This window comes from Oncorhynchus nerka, linkage group LG20, assembly GCF_034236695.1.
Source record: "Oncorhynchus nerka isolate Pitt River linkage group LG20, Oner_Uvic_2.0, whole genome shotgun sequence".
Lineage (NCBI taxonomy): Eukaryota > Metazoa > Chordata > Actinopteri > Salmoniformes > Salmonidae > Oncorhynchus > Oncorhynchus nerka.
This window is the reverse complement of record NC_088415.1, coordinates 62,412,202-62,424,808: the sequence shown is the minus strand read 5'-3', so window position 1 is coordinate 62,424,808 and position 12,607 is coordinate 62,412,202. Positions and strand designations below refer to the sequence as shown.

General features: G+C 43.1%; 1 protein-coding gene across 1 annotated transcript in view; it reads left to right on the top strand.

Moving 5' to 3' along the window:
• Positions 1-12,607, top strand: part of LOC115102927 (matrix metalloproteinase-16-like) — a 67,727-nt gene that overhangs the window by 4,275 nt on the left and 50,845 nt on the right. The window contains exons 4-6 of the mRNA XM_029623378.2: positions 1,744-1,860; positions 3,902-4,068; positions 4,185-4,322. Coding sequence (XP_029479238.1) covers positions 1,744-1,860; positions 3,902-4,068; positions 4,185-4,322 — 422 coding nt within the window. The remainder of the gene's footprint in view (positions 1-1,743; positions 1,861-3,901; positions 4,069-4,184; positions 4,323-12,607) is intronic.

Genomic DNA, 12,607 nt, shown 5'->3' with positions numbered 1-12,607 from the left:
AGGCAAGTCAGTTAAGAACAAATTCTTATTTACAATGATGGCCTACCCCGGCCAAACCCGGCCAACGCTGGGCCAATTGTGTGCCGCCCTATGGGACTCCCCAATCACGGCTGGATGTGATATAGCCTGGATACAGGTGTGCCAAGCTTGTAGCACCATAACCAAGAAGACTCAAGGCTGTAATCGCTGCCAAAGGTGCTTCAACAAAGTACTGAATAAAGGGTGTGAATACTTATGTAAATGTAATATTTCCTTTTTTTTTGATGCAGGAAAAAAAAAAAATCATACATTTTAGAATTAAGGCTGTAACGCAACAAAATGTGAGAAAAGTCAAGGGGTCTGAATACTTTCCGATTGACTGTATATATACTTGAATAACTTTTTTTGTCACACCATCTCTGTGCAGTCTTGCAGTTACTGTTTTAAGGCTTATGATGATGTATTTAGTTTGGGTTGATGTTTAAGGCCAGTGTTAGTAGGATTATTAGGGGATGTAAGAGGCAACTCTACAACGAGTGCACAAAACATTAGGAACTTTTCATGACACAGACTGACCAAGTGAATCCAGGTGAAAGTTATGAGCCCTTATTGATGTAACTTGTTCAATCCAGTTCAATCAGTGTAGATGAAGGGGAGGAGACAGGTTAAAGAAGGATTTTTATGCTTTGAGACAATTGAGACATGGATTGTGTATGTGTGCCATTCAGAAGGTGAATCGGCAAGAAAAATGTTTAAGTGCCTTTGAACGGGTATGGTAGTAGGTGTCAGGCACACTGGTTAGAGTGTGTGAAGAACTGCAACGCTGCTGGGTTTTTCACGCTCAACAGTTTCCCGCATGTATCAAGAATGGTCCACCACCCATAGGACAATGCTTTCAACAACTTGTAGAGTCCATGCTCCGAGGAATACAGGCTGTTCTGAGGGCAAAAGGGAGTGCAACTCAATATTAGGAAGGTGTTCCTAATGTTTTGTACACTCAGTGTATATTATAGTGGGAAGTACTAGTCCCATTGTCCACTTCACTGCAGTATGTAAGACCGTGTGTTTGGTATTCTAGTTCAGAGTAGTTCTTGATGTGGCATCAGATATAACCAGTCAAACATCCTGTAGGTTCACTACATGACTAAAAGTATGTGGTCACTTGCTCGTCGAACGTCTCATTCCAAAATCATGGGCATTAATATGGAGTTGGTCCCCCCTTTGTTGCTATAATAGCCTCCACTCTTACGGGAAGTATTTCCACTAGGGGACTTGCTTCCATTCAGCCACAAGAGCATTAGTGAGGTCGGGCACTGATGTTGGGCGATAAGACCTGGCTCGCCGTGGGCGTTCCAATTCATCCCAAAGGTTTTCGATGGGGTTGAGCTCAGGGCTCTGTGCAGGCCAGGCAAGTTCTTTCACAACGATCTCGACAAACCATTTCTGTATGGACCTCGCTTTGTGCATGGGGACATTGTCATGCTGAAACAGGAAAGGGCCTTCCCCAAAAGTTGGAAGCACAGAATTGTCTAGAATGTCATTGTATACTGTAGTGTTAAGATTTCCCTTCACTGGAACTAACGGGCCTAGCCCGAATCATGCAAAACAACCCCAGACCATTATTCCTCCTCCACCAAACTTTACAGTTGGCACTAAGTATTGGGGCAATTAGCGTTCTCCTGGAATCCGCCAAACCCAAACTGTTGTCCTCCTCTTCCCTCCATTGTTCTCTTCTTCGACCTCCACTACTTCCTTTGTTCTTAGTTGGATGAAGAGGCCGAGGTGTGGAAATCCAGACAAACTAAAGGGCATTTCAAGGTCGCGGAAGCGGAGGTACGCACTGACGGGGCAGAAGTGGCAGCGAACACACATCACTTACAGGTGAGAAATGTAGGCCGGCACATGCACGCACATACGCATCACCTACAGGTGAGAGACTCATTCCAGCAGCCTTGATGGTTACCATGACAACCAGCCGTTAGTCAGATTAGCCAAGGGTTATTATAGGGTTCTGTGTTTGTCAGTGTAGTTATTAATTTGTGCTCTCTCTTCCTCCTTGGTGTCACATTCCCTCAGCGTTGCCTTAGAGATAGCACATATGGGCACACACGCACACACGCGCACACATGCACACACACAAACCCACCCACACCCACCCACCCACCCACACGTACACACACCCACACAGCCACCCACACGCGCACACCTGCACACACACACACACACACACACACACACACACACACACACACACACACACACACACACACACACACACACACACACACACACACACACACACATTGACATACATAGAGGAAGAGTTGTTTGTGTGTGAATAGAAGTCAAGTCAGAGGACAGAATAAAGTGATGTAATGGTTTTCAACTTTCTTCTTCTTTGCATTCCATTGCATTCCTTTGCAGTTATCTTTCATTACTCCTTTTAAGAGTACCAGAAGACAAACTGCCAAATTTTAATAGCAAGGAAATTCGAGGACGAGGACAACTTTTACTTCATCCATTTCTCTCCAAATACCTCTATGTAAATCATCCAATAATCGCAACAAAAATATTCAAATTCCCCATCTTATCACGCGTGATTAAGTTTCCACTGTTAATGGGGTCTGAGAGAGCGGGATAAGGGGTGCTGCTCGGCGCTGTGGGAAATTGACAGGTTACAGCCGTAATAGACGATAACACTGTCAATTTATTTAAATCCTTCCTTCCTTGCTGCATGTGAATTGATGAGGCACCTCTTCTAATGGAATGTCAGTCAGCCTGGCTGTCGCTGCTGACTGCACTCTCTACATGAAAATGAGTTGGGGAGAGAAAACGGGGAAGAAAATTCCTCTCGTTCTCTCTCTCTCTCTCTCTCTCTCTCTCTCTCTCTCTCTCTCTCTCTATCTATCTCTCTCTCTCCCCCTCTCCCTCTCTCTCTCTCTCTCTCTCTCCCTCTCCCCCTCTCCCTCTCTCTCTCTCTCTCTCTCTCTCTGTGTCTGCGAGCGACTGATAACGACAGCTGTGTTAAAAGTGCAGTGAAAGCTGCCGGGTTTGTTGGAATAGTTTAACACTGAAACTTTTTAGAGCGTCTCGTCAACCATTTTAGAGAATATTCTCCCCAAGCAATAGTGGGAGGGGGGGGTTCAGATTTGGACTTACAGTATCTGATATGTGGTGCTGTATGTGACGCTGTAGCTATCTGTTTCTTTATTTATTTAAAATGCTTTAAAATGCGTGGCTGCCTTGTGTTAAAGCTTTGTTATAGCCTCCATTCCTGCAATTGAATCACCAAATCACCCTCTAGTGGCCTCCTGGGTGGAATGTTATTAATATATTTTTGAATGTCATAATTAATCAACATTCTTTTTTTTAAATGCTGAAAATTCAGTGTTTCTATGTCAAATGGTTTGTTATGTTTTAGTCTTCTGTGATGTATATAAAGTGTAATATTGGGATGTAAACTCAACATTTAATACATATCTGACATGGTACAGGTGTCTTCTTTTTTTAAAGCCCATAACCATGTGTGTGAGGTGCATACTTTTGTTTCAAAGTAGATTTGTTTAAGACTGCGACCTTGATTTAGCTCACTGCAGTAACAATTATGAATGAATGTGTGTATAATTGTTCCGGTTAGATCAGAATAGGAGTTAAATCTTTTTAAGGAGTAAAATATTTTATTTATATTACTGTCAATGTCTCATAAAAAAAAATGGCCGGTAAAATGTTGCTCTCATCTAGCTGGTGGTACCATCCAACCTCCCAATAACCCCCCATCCAGGATGGATCACACAATCTGTTTCCCACTTTTATCATATCCCCTATCCCTTTCTCTCCTAACATCAGGTCTTTCTTGTAAAACATGTTGTCAATGTAAAGAAGAATATGTTCTTAATTGACTCACCCTCTCTTCCTCCCTCAGCATAAAGAACGTCACGCCCAAAGTGGGCTCCAGGGAGACCCACGATGCCATCCGGCGTGCGTTTGACGTGTGGCAGGGGGTGACGCCGCTTCACTTTGAGGCCGTCCCTTACAGCGCCCTGGAGAGCGGCAGGCGTGATGTGGACATCACCATCATCTTCGCCTCAGGTGAGAATTGTATTGAATGGTGCCTGGGAGAGGAAAACTGAAACTATGTCAATGTCGGCCTAATCCCGTTCTCCCCATGTAAACTTTGAAGTTAAATTAAATTGATCTCACCTCAGGTTTCCATGGCGACAGCTCACCCTTCGACGGTGAGGGCGGGTTCCTAGCTCACGCCTACTTTCCGGGCCCTGGGATCGGAGGGGACACCCACTTCGACTCAGACGAACCCTGGACTCTGGGGAACCCCAACCACGATGGTGAGAGATGGAAAGAGGGAGAGGGAGAGAAAGGGGGAAGGAGAAAGAGGGAGTGGAGAGGGGGTGGGGAGGTTCAGAGAGAAAGATTAAAGGAATATAGTTGTGAGAGAATCATATCAAAGACTAACAAGTCCAAAAATGGATACAGTCCAGTGACGTGCGGTGAGGTCGGTGGCTGGGTAGGCACTGGCTATTATCAATGCCAGATTTACTCACAAATAGACATCGATGAAGCCCAAATTCTCCATATAACAGATAGCTCTAAGAACCAGTGACATAAGCTATTAACCGAAATGAACAAAAAATATCACCCAATGTAAATACCAATGTAGCTAAGATACACAAGCGATAGCCTCCTATGGCAGCATATTTCATATAATCCAACAAAATGACACACTGTTCAACTCAGCCGTAGGCCGATGTAGCGTCCACAGTTACTGATGTCACTAAAATACCAATGTATGGACACATTTAATCCGAATAATTTGCAACACACACACACACACATAATAATATTATTAGGTGAAATATTATTACACACTAATACTGTATATAATAAATAAGGTGTTAACAAAATGTCCATATCAACAATCGAAATGACTGAAAAGTGTCTCATCAAAACGGAATTCTAGCTTGATAAATCAAATGCATCAAAGGGATGTTGTCCGTTAATCAAAACCATAAACAAGCTAGACACCTTTAGGAAATGAAATACATATTAAAGCCACTAAAGTATAGACAATGGTGAAAATGAGGAAGTAAGCTACAAAGGAAAATCTTTTATTAAAGGTATCTGAGGCTGTGGCCAGGATTCAGCACTGCTGAATGGACAGCGCCTTGTAGGCAACTAATGTGATAGCCTACAGGTTAACTCCTTTGTGCTGAATGGACAGCGCCTTGTAGGCAACTAATGTGATAGCCTACAGGTTAACTCCTTTGTGCTGAATGGACAGCGCCTTGTAGGCAACTAATGTGATAGCCTACAGGTTAACTCCTTTGTGCTGAATGGACAGCGCCTTGTAGGCAACTAATGTGATAGCCTACAGGTTAACTCCTTTGTGCTGAATGGACAGCGCCTTGTAGGCAACTAATGTGATAGCCTACAGGTTAACTGCTTTGTGCTGAATGGTAAGCAGCACTATTCTCATGTTCAGTCAACAGTAACCTAACTGGGGGGGAAAATGCATTTAGACCTACCTTGGCTTGGAAATGAAGTCCATTCGTCTGTCCGTCAGGGTGAACCTCTCCGTGGTAGTGTTGTGGAAGTCTTATTCATTCCTTTTGAGTTTGAAAGTCAAAGTGAGTCCTTCCACTGTTTTGAAAATGATTTTACACTCTGGGCTGCATTTCACTGACTGTGAGATCACCAAGTTTAACAGTGAATAAATGGAACTTCGGGCACTTTTTCTCTCATCTTGGCCTGCACCCCATTAAGCTGGGATGCCATCACTGAGGACCCATTGTATGTTTGAGCTAACCAGCTTTTCAACTCAGTTGTACTTCCCCAACACTCCCAATACATAACCCGCCAAGGCCGCAGCTCGTTTGCCATCACTCACTAGTGCAGAATGATTAACCAAAATTTTGACCGATGCACCATTTCTCTAGAGAGAAATCAAAACATTCACGTGAGAAATAAAGTCAAGAACTATGTGGGACGCTGGGCTGAATGGAGTTGGAATTTTCATGAAGCAAATATTCAACCTAGTTCAGTGCATAAACATGGTAATTAACTACAATGACCATAATCCATTGTGCCTGTTCTTTCTGGCTCGGACAGAGATAGATACACTTTTACACCTGCTACATTAGGTTAGATACACACAGACCACATAGACCACATGAAAGAGGAATGTACACAACAGTGACGAGAGGGATAGAGACAGTTTGTGAAAGTATGCCTTATCTACTTTGAAGAGCTAGTAAAATGATTTAGTCAAACAGCTCTGCAGCATACTTAGGCAGGTTAGCCTAGATAAATAGGATGACTGAAGACAGTACAGTATAAGGAGGACAGAGATAACGTTAGATGGTCTGGCTGGCTGCTATTGCTACTGAAATAATTTATATGGGTGTTTACTAGAAGATACCGAACCTACCTTTATAGTTGTTTACACTGAGCTGCACTGGGGTCGGAACACAATCATGGTTACTTTAAGACACTGTGGAGCCAGCACGATATATGGGTCGGAAAATGTACCTCAATGTAGGGGTGTGATATGCCACTGTACTCCAAATTGTACCTTTATCCACACTGATACATTGAGAAGATTGAAATAATAATAACAACAAAGAAGCTAATTGGCTGAGAATGACATTCCAAAATGGCTGCTGTGGCTACTGCTAGCTAGCATAAGGACGAAAATGGTAGTTTTCCGAACTAATAATCGAGCTGAAACCGAAACGACCTCGAAAAAGCACTAATCGCTAGGCACTATCCCTCACATCATTCAATTCCCAAAACGCCTCCTTGATTTAGCTTTTAGCCACATAATGAAAAATCACAGAGGTCTGGGCTTTGTTTGTAACATCTGTGGTTTCATCTACTTCTACTGCAACAAATGGGGCTACATTAATCTCATCTTCAATGTCCTTTCGAATCATATCAAAAACTGCTTCAATCAAATCATTCTGTATTCTGTTTGATAACCGAAAACACAGTGGAAGTTTTTTTTTGCAAGCTTGTACTCAAATCAAATCAAATTTTACAACAGGTGTAGACCTTACAGTGAAATGCTTACTTACAAGCCCATATCCAACAATGCAGTTTTACGAAAAATATGTGTTAAGTATTATAAGAAATAAAAGTAACAAATAATTAAAGAGCAGCAATAAAATAACAATAGCGAGGCTATATACAGGGGGTACCGGTACAATGTGTTAATGTGCGGGGGCACCGGTTAGTCGAGGTAATTGAGGTAATATGTACATACATGTATGTAGAGTTAAAGTGACTATGCATAGATAATAAACAGAGAATAACAGCAGTGTAAAAGAGGAGCCTTATGGCTTGGGGGTAGAAGCTGTTGAGAAGCCTTTTGGACCTAGACTTGGCGCTACGGTAATGCTTGTCGTGCGGTAACAGAGAGAACAGTCTATGACTAGGTTGGCTGGAGTCTTTGACAATTTTTCGGGCCTTCCTCTGACACCGCCTGGTATAGAGATCCTGGATGACAGGAAGCTTGGCCCCAGTGATGTACTTGGCCGTAGGCCGAGCAGTTGCCATACCAGGCAGTGATGCAACCAGTCAGGATGCTCTCGATGGTGCAGCTGTAGAACGTTTTGAGGATCTGAGGACCCATGCCAAATCTTTTCAGTCTCCCAAGGGGGAATAGGTTTTGTCATGCCCTCTTCACGACTGCCTTGAAGCTCTCCACTACAGCCACGTCGATGAGAATGGGGGTGTGCTCGGTCCTCCTTTTCCTGTAGTCCATAATCATCTCCTTTGTCTTGATCACATTGTGGGAGAGGTTGTCCTGGCACCACACGGCCAGGTCTCTGACCTCCTCCCTATATGTGATCAGGCACTGTTGTATCATCAGCAAACGTAATGATGGTGTTGGAGTCGTGCCTGGCCATGCAGTCATGAGTGAACAGGGAGTACAGGAGGGGACTGAGCATGCACATCTGAGGGGCCCCTGTGTTGAGGATCAGCGTGGCAAATGTGTTGTTACCTACCCTTACCACCTGGGGACGGCCCGTCAGGAAGTCCAGGATCCAGTTGCAGAGGGAGGTTTAAATCCCAGGTTCCTTAGCTTAGTGATGAGCTTTGAGGGCACTATGGTGTTGAACGCTGAGCTTTATTCAATGAAAAGCATTCTCACATAGGTATTCCTTTTGTACAGGTGGGAAAGGGCAGTGTGGAGTGCAATTTTGTTCTTTTGTTTTTGCTTGTCAGCCGGAATCAGGAGCATAGAATTATGGTCAGATTTGCCAAATGGAGGGCGAGGGAGAGGCTTTGTACGCGTGTCTGTGTGTGGAGTAAAGGTGGTCTATAGTTTTTTCCCCTCTGGTTGCACATTTAACATGCTGGTAGAAATGAGGTAAAACAGATTTAAGTTTCCCTGCATTAACCCCGGCCAATAGGAGCGCCGCCTCTGGATGAGCGGCTTATAGCCGTATACAGCTCATTGAGTGCGGTCTTAGTGCCAGCATCGGTTTGTGGTGGTAAATAGACAGCTACGAAGAACATAGATGAAAACTCTCTTGGTAAATAGTGTGGTCTACAGCTTATCATGAGATACTCTACCTCAGGCGAGCAAAACCTTGAGACTTCCTTAGATATCGTGCACCAGCTGTTGTTTACAAATATACATAGACCGGCACCCCTTGTCTTTACCAGAGGCTACTGTTCTTTCCTGCTGATAGTGTATAACCTGCCAGCTGTATGTTATTCATGTTGTCGTTCAGTCACGACTCGGTGAAACATAAGATATTACAGTTTTGAATGTCCCATTGGTAGGATATACGTGCTTGTAGTTCGTCTATTTTATTATCCAATGATTGTATGTTGGCTAATAGGACCGAAGGTAAAGGCAAATTACACACTCGTGGTCGGACCTTCGTCCTCGATATCTCCGTCTCTTTCTCCTGGGAATGACGGAGATGAGGGCCTTCTCGGGTGTCTGGAGTAAATCCCTCTCGTCCAACTCATTGAAAAAAAATAATCTTTCAACACGTGAGTAATCGTTGTCCTGATTTCTTGAAGCTCTTTTCGGTCAGAAGAGATTGTGGTAGAAACATTATGTGCAAAATAAGTTACAAATAACGGGAGAAAACACACACAATAGCACAATTGGTTAGGAGACTGTAAAATGGCATCCATTCTCTCCGGCGCCATTATTACTGCAAAATGTTAACTCTTGTTTCCCTAGGTAGCATGTTGCTCTAATAAGGTCCTTCAAAATCTCACAGTTTTCCTTAACCTTAGCATTGTGGATGGTCACTAGCATTGTGGATTGTCACTTGTTGTTTTTGCCCATCATTTAACGCCAGATCGATCAAGTGTTCTCAAAAGTTTTTAGGGTGATCTGGTGTTGAATGTGCGATGCAGACTTTTCGTGTTTGTTGAGGGCATTGGTCAGGTTGTTGAGATTGCAGTAGCCTGCCTTCCACCCAAACGTTGTCCCCGGTTGAGAAGAGCAGGCAGAAGAAAGAGTACAGGCGGCTTCTAGTAGCGCAGTCACACAGCCACTCTTTTATTTCACACCACTTTTGTTTAAACGGTCGTATGATTTTCTGTCCCTTCCTCTGATGAAATTCAGTAAGTGCAGGTGTTGGTCTCCCTCTCTGAATTTTATCAAGTTTTCTTTGGAAATCTAAGGCTTTTCATAGTCCCCAAATCCAGAATTTTTTTTCAAGGAAGCGTACAGTATTATATAGAGCCATTATTGCATGGAACTCCCTTCGATTTCATATTGCTCAAATGAACAGCAAACCTGGTTGAAAAAATGTTATAAACAACACACGGCACAACTCCTCTCCCCTTTTTCGCCTCGATATTTTGTGTGTACTGTGTATGTATTGATATATAGTTATGAGTGACATTTTTAAATGTATAGTATGTAGTTCTGTCCTTGAGTTGGTCTTGTCTATCAATGTTCTGTATTAATGTTTGGTGTGGACGCCAGGAAGAGTAGCTGCTACTTTCGCAACAGCTAATGGGGATCCTAATAAAATACCTAATACATACAGTAACTTGGATTTTTACAATAGTGTCCATTTCGTCATGTTGTTTTTGCTAGCAAGCTTTGTTCAGTTTAAGGGATGCACGCGTCAACATTATGTAGACATGCCCAAATGTGCAGAGCTTTCCCACAAAACATGTTTAGGCAACATGCAAAATATGAAATCCACTCAATGCAACAAATGTCAGCTAGGCAAAGCAGTGAGTCCTACCCTGACCCTGTCCTTTAACAGTGACTGGAATCATGAACGGCCATGTGCATCAACGAATAGAATGGATTTTAAAGGATGGGAAAGAAGGAATGCATACCGTGGTGTCTTTCCTGAGGTTTTGATGCAGTTCCTGCACATTTTGGGATTTTGAGCTTAAAAACCGCCAGAATCACCGAGAAAAGACATTTGATAAAAATAAAATAAAAATAGAATGACCATTTTTTATATAATTGTATTTTTTATTAGGCTTTTCATAACATATTTAATTTGATTAGACTGCCTACCCTGACTGCACGTCACTGATACAGTCTGCATTTCAACAGGCTGCATTGTATTGCACCACACCCTGCTGTTATCAGATATAAACCCTCACATTTTGATTCTGTTATGCTCAGGGAGTGTATTGTACTGTAGCTGCAGGGCAGGGTGGAGTGGGGATCCAGCCTGCAGCCCTAGAGAGCTGTAGCTTGAAGAGGGTAATCAGATCCCTCTCTCAGCCCTGTCAGCCTCCATCCATCCACCGTCAGGCAGCACTTTACTTTAATTACCCTGCTGCCAGCCTGCTCTGCTCTGGCTGCCGTTAGTACTGCCTGCGAACAGCACATCTAGAGGGCTGTCAGGCAGCATTAACTGGCACAACACTGCCACTTAGATAGGCAGTCCCCTCCTAGGCCGCCTGCCTGTCAGTGTGCAAAGGGCAATAGCAGCCAATGTTTTGTTTGTTTCTTGGTTCAGCTTTTTGTCCTGTAGCCCCCTATCACTTCTCCTCAGTTGCTTCTTGTTATTATCTCTGATTCAGATTTCTCTCTACATGTTGTTTAAAATCATGGCTACCCATACAGAATAGACTCTGGTTCAATCCTTTGCCTCAGCTTGTGTGTGTAAATCAATGACTGTAAAACAGAGCTGCCAACTATGGGTTTAGCTGCATGTTAAGAATTGGTTAATGGGTTTTCACAGTGGTGTATGTAATCGTGAATGTTGTATGTTGATGTGTGCTAATGGTGGCCTGGTCTGTCCCTTGGGTATTATTATGGGCTGTAGTTAATGGAGGAGGAGGAGGCCATGTCTTGTGGTGGCTAGTTCTGTAGGAGAGATGGAGTGGGTTGGGGGTGAAATGGGAGGAGGCAGAGTGTATGCCTGTAGGGTTGCTTATTTTACCCCCGAAAAATGCTTAATACAAATCATTTATCTTATTTCAATATATTTTTCTAGATATTTTATCTTAATCAGACGATTAGTGAAATATCTTGAAATAAGACAAATGACTTATATTAAGCCTTTTTGTTGCTGATTAAAATAAGCTAAATGATCTGCTTATGAAGTTACATAAATTAGCTTGGTAAAAAATATATAATTATCACTCAATATAAGATATTTAGTGTTGCTTAAATTTCCGTTGTTGTCATGTTGTTCTGTAGCTATGATAGATGGAGTGTGTGGGGGGGTTAGGGTGGCTAGTTGTTTAGATAGGATAGATAGAGAGGGAGAGAGTGAGAGAGAACAGAACAGAACATTGTACAAATGGCAGCAACATGCTGAATTGTGTGTACAACTTACATTTTAATATTCAAATTGGCAATACAAACTAAAATACAATAAACAACAGTTATAGGCAACAAAAATCATGTTCATCATCAACTGATCAGCAGGCGAACCATGGCTGGGATGGCGCTGCAACAGAAATGCTCAGTCCTGCAGTGGATCAGTTCCAGTTTAGCTGAGGAGCGGGTCTGGTATGACTACTTCTCCAGGTCAACCAGTTCTTCTGGTATCTAATAAATTAAGGTCATCCAAAAACTGCAGTTTGCCTGTGTGCACTGTTGATATATTCAATAACAATCAGCGGGCCTAGCAGAGTTAGGCCTAACACTGTCCGACAGCACACCATGATACCTCACCACCTGGTGTCTATTCGAGAGGAAGTTGCCTATCCATCTGACGGGTGATGGGCTAAAGCCCAAGTTCTGTATTACATCCTGGTGATGATGAGGTTGTGGCAGACATGGTTGAAGACTTTGCTGAAGTCGGTGGTCACCAGGGAGCAGATGGAACCATTCTTATCCTGGGACTTGAATAGCTCATTGGTTAGATCCACCAGACAGTGTGGTTGATTGGCTTTGTAGACATCCATACTGTTGGGTGTCAATTTGGGGTAGGATGTCACTGAGAGCCCCTTCAGTGATAAGGCTCTCAGCTACTTTGCTCACTAGAGAGGTTAGTGGCTTGGTTTTCTGATATTTTCTGTAGACTTCCCAGTGTTGGACCGTTGGAGCAGGGTGTGCTGGTTAAAAGGAGGGCAGCAGTGCTGAGTTGATGGGTGGTCAGGACTGTGCTAATTTTGATAGTGCTTTGTTGATTTCATTTGATGTTTGTTTTCTGTCACC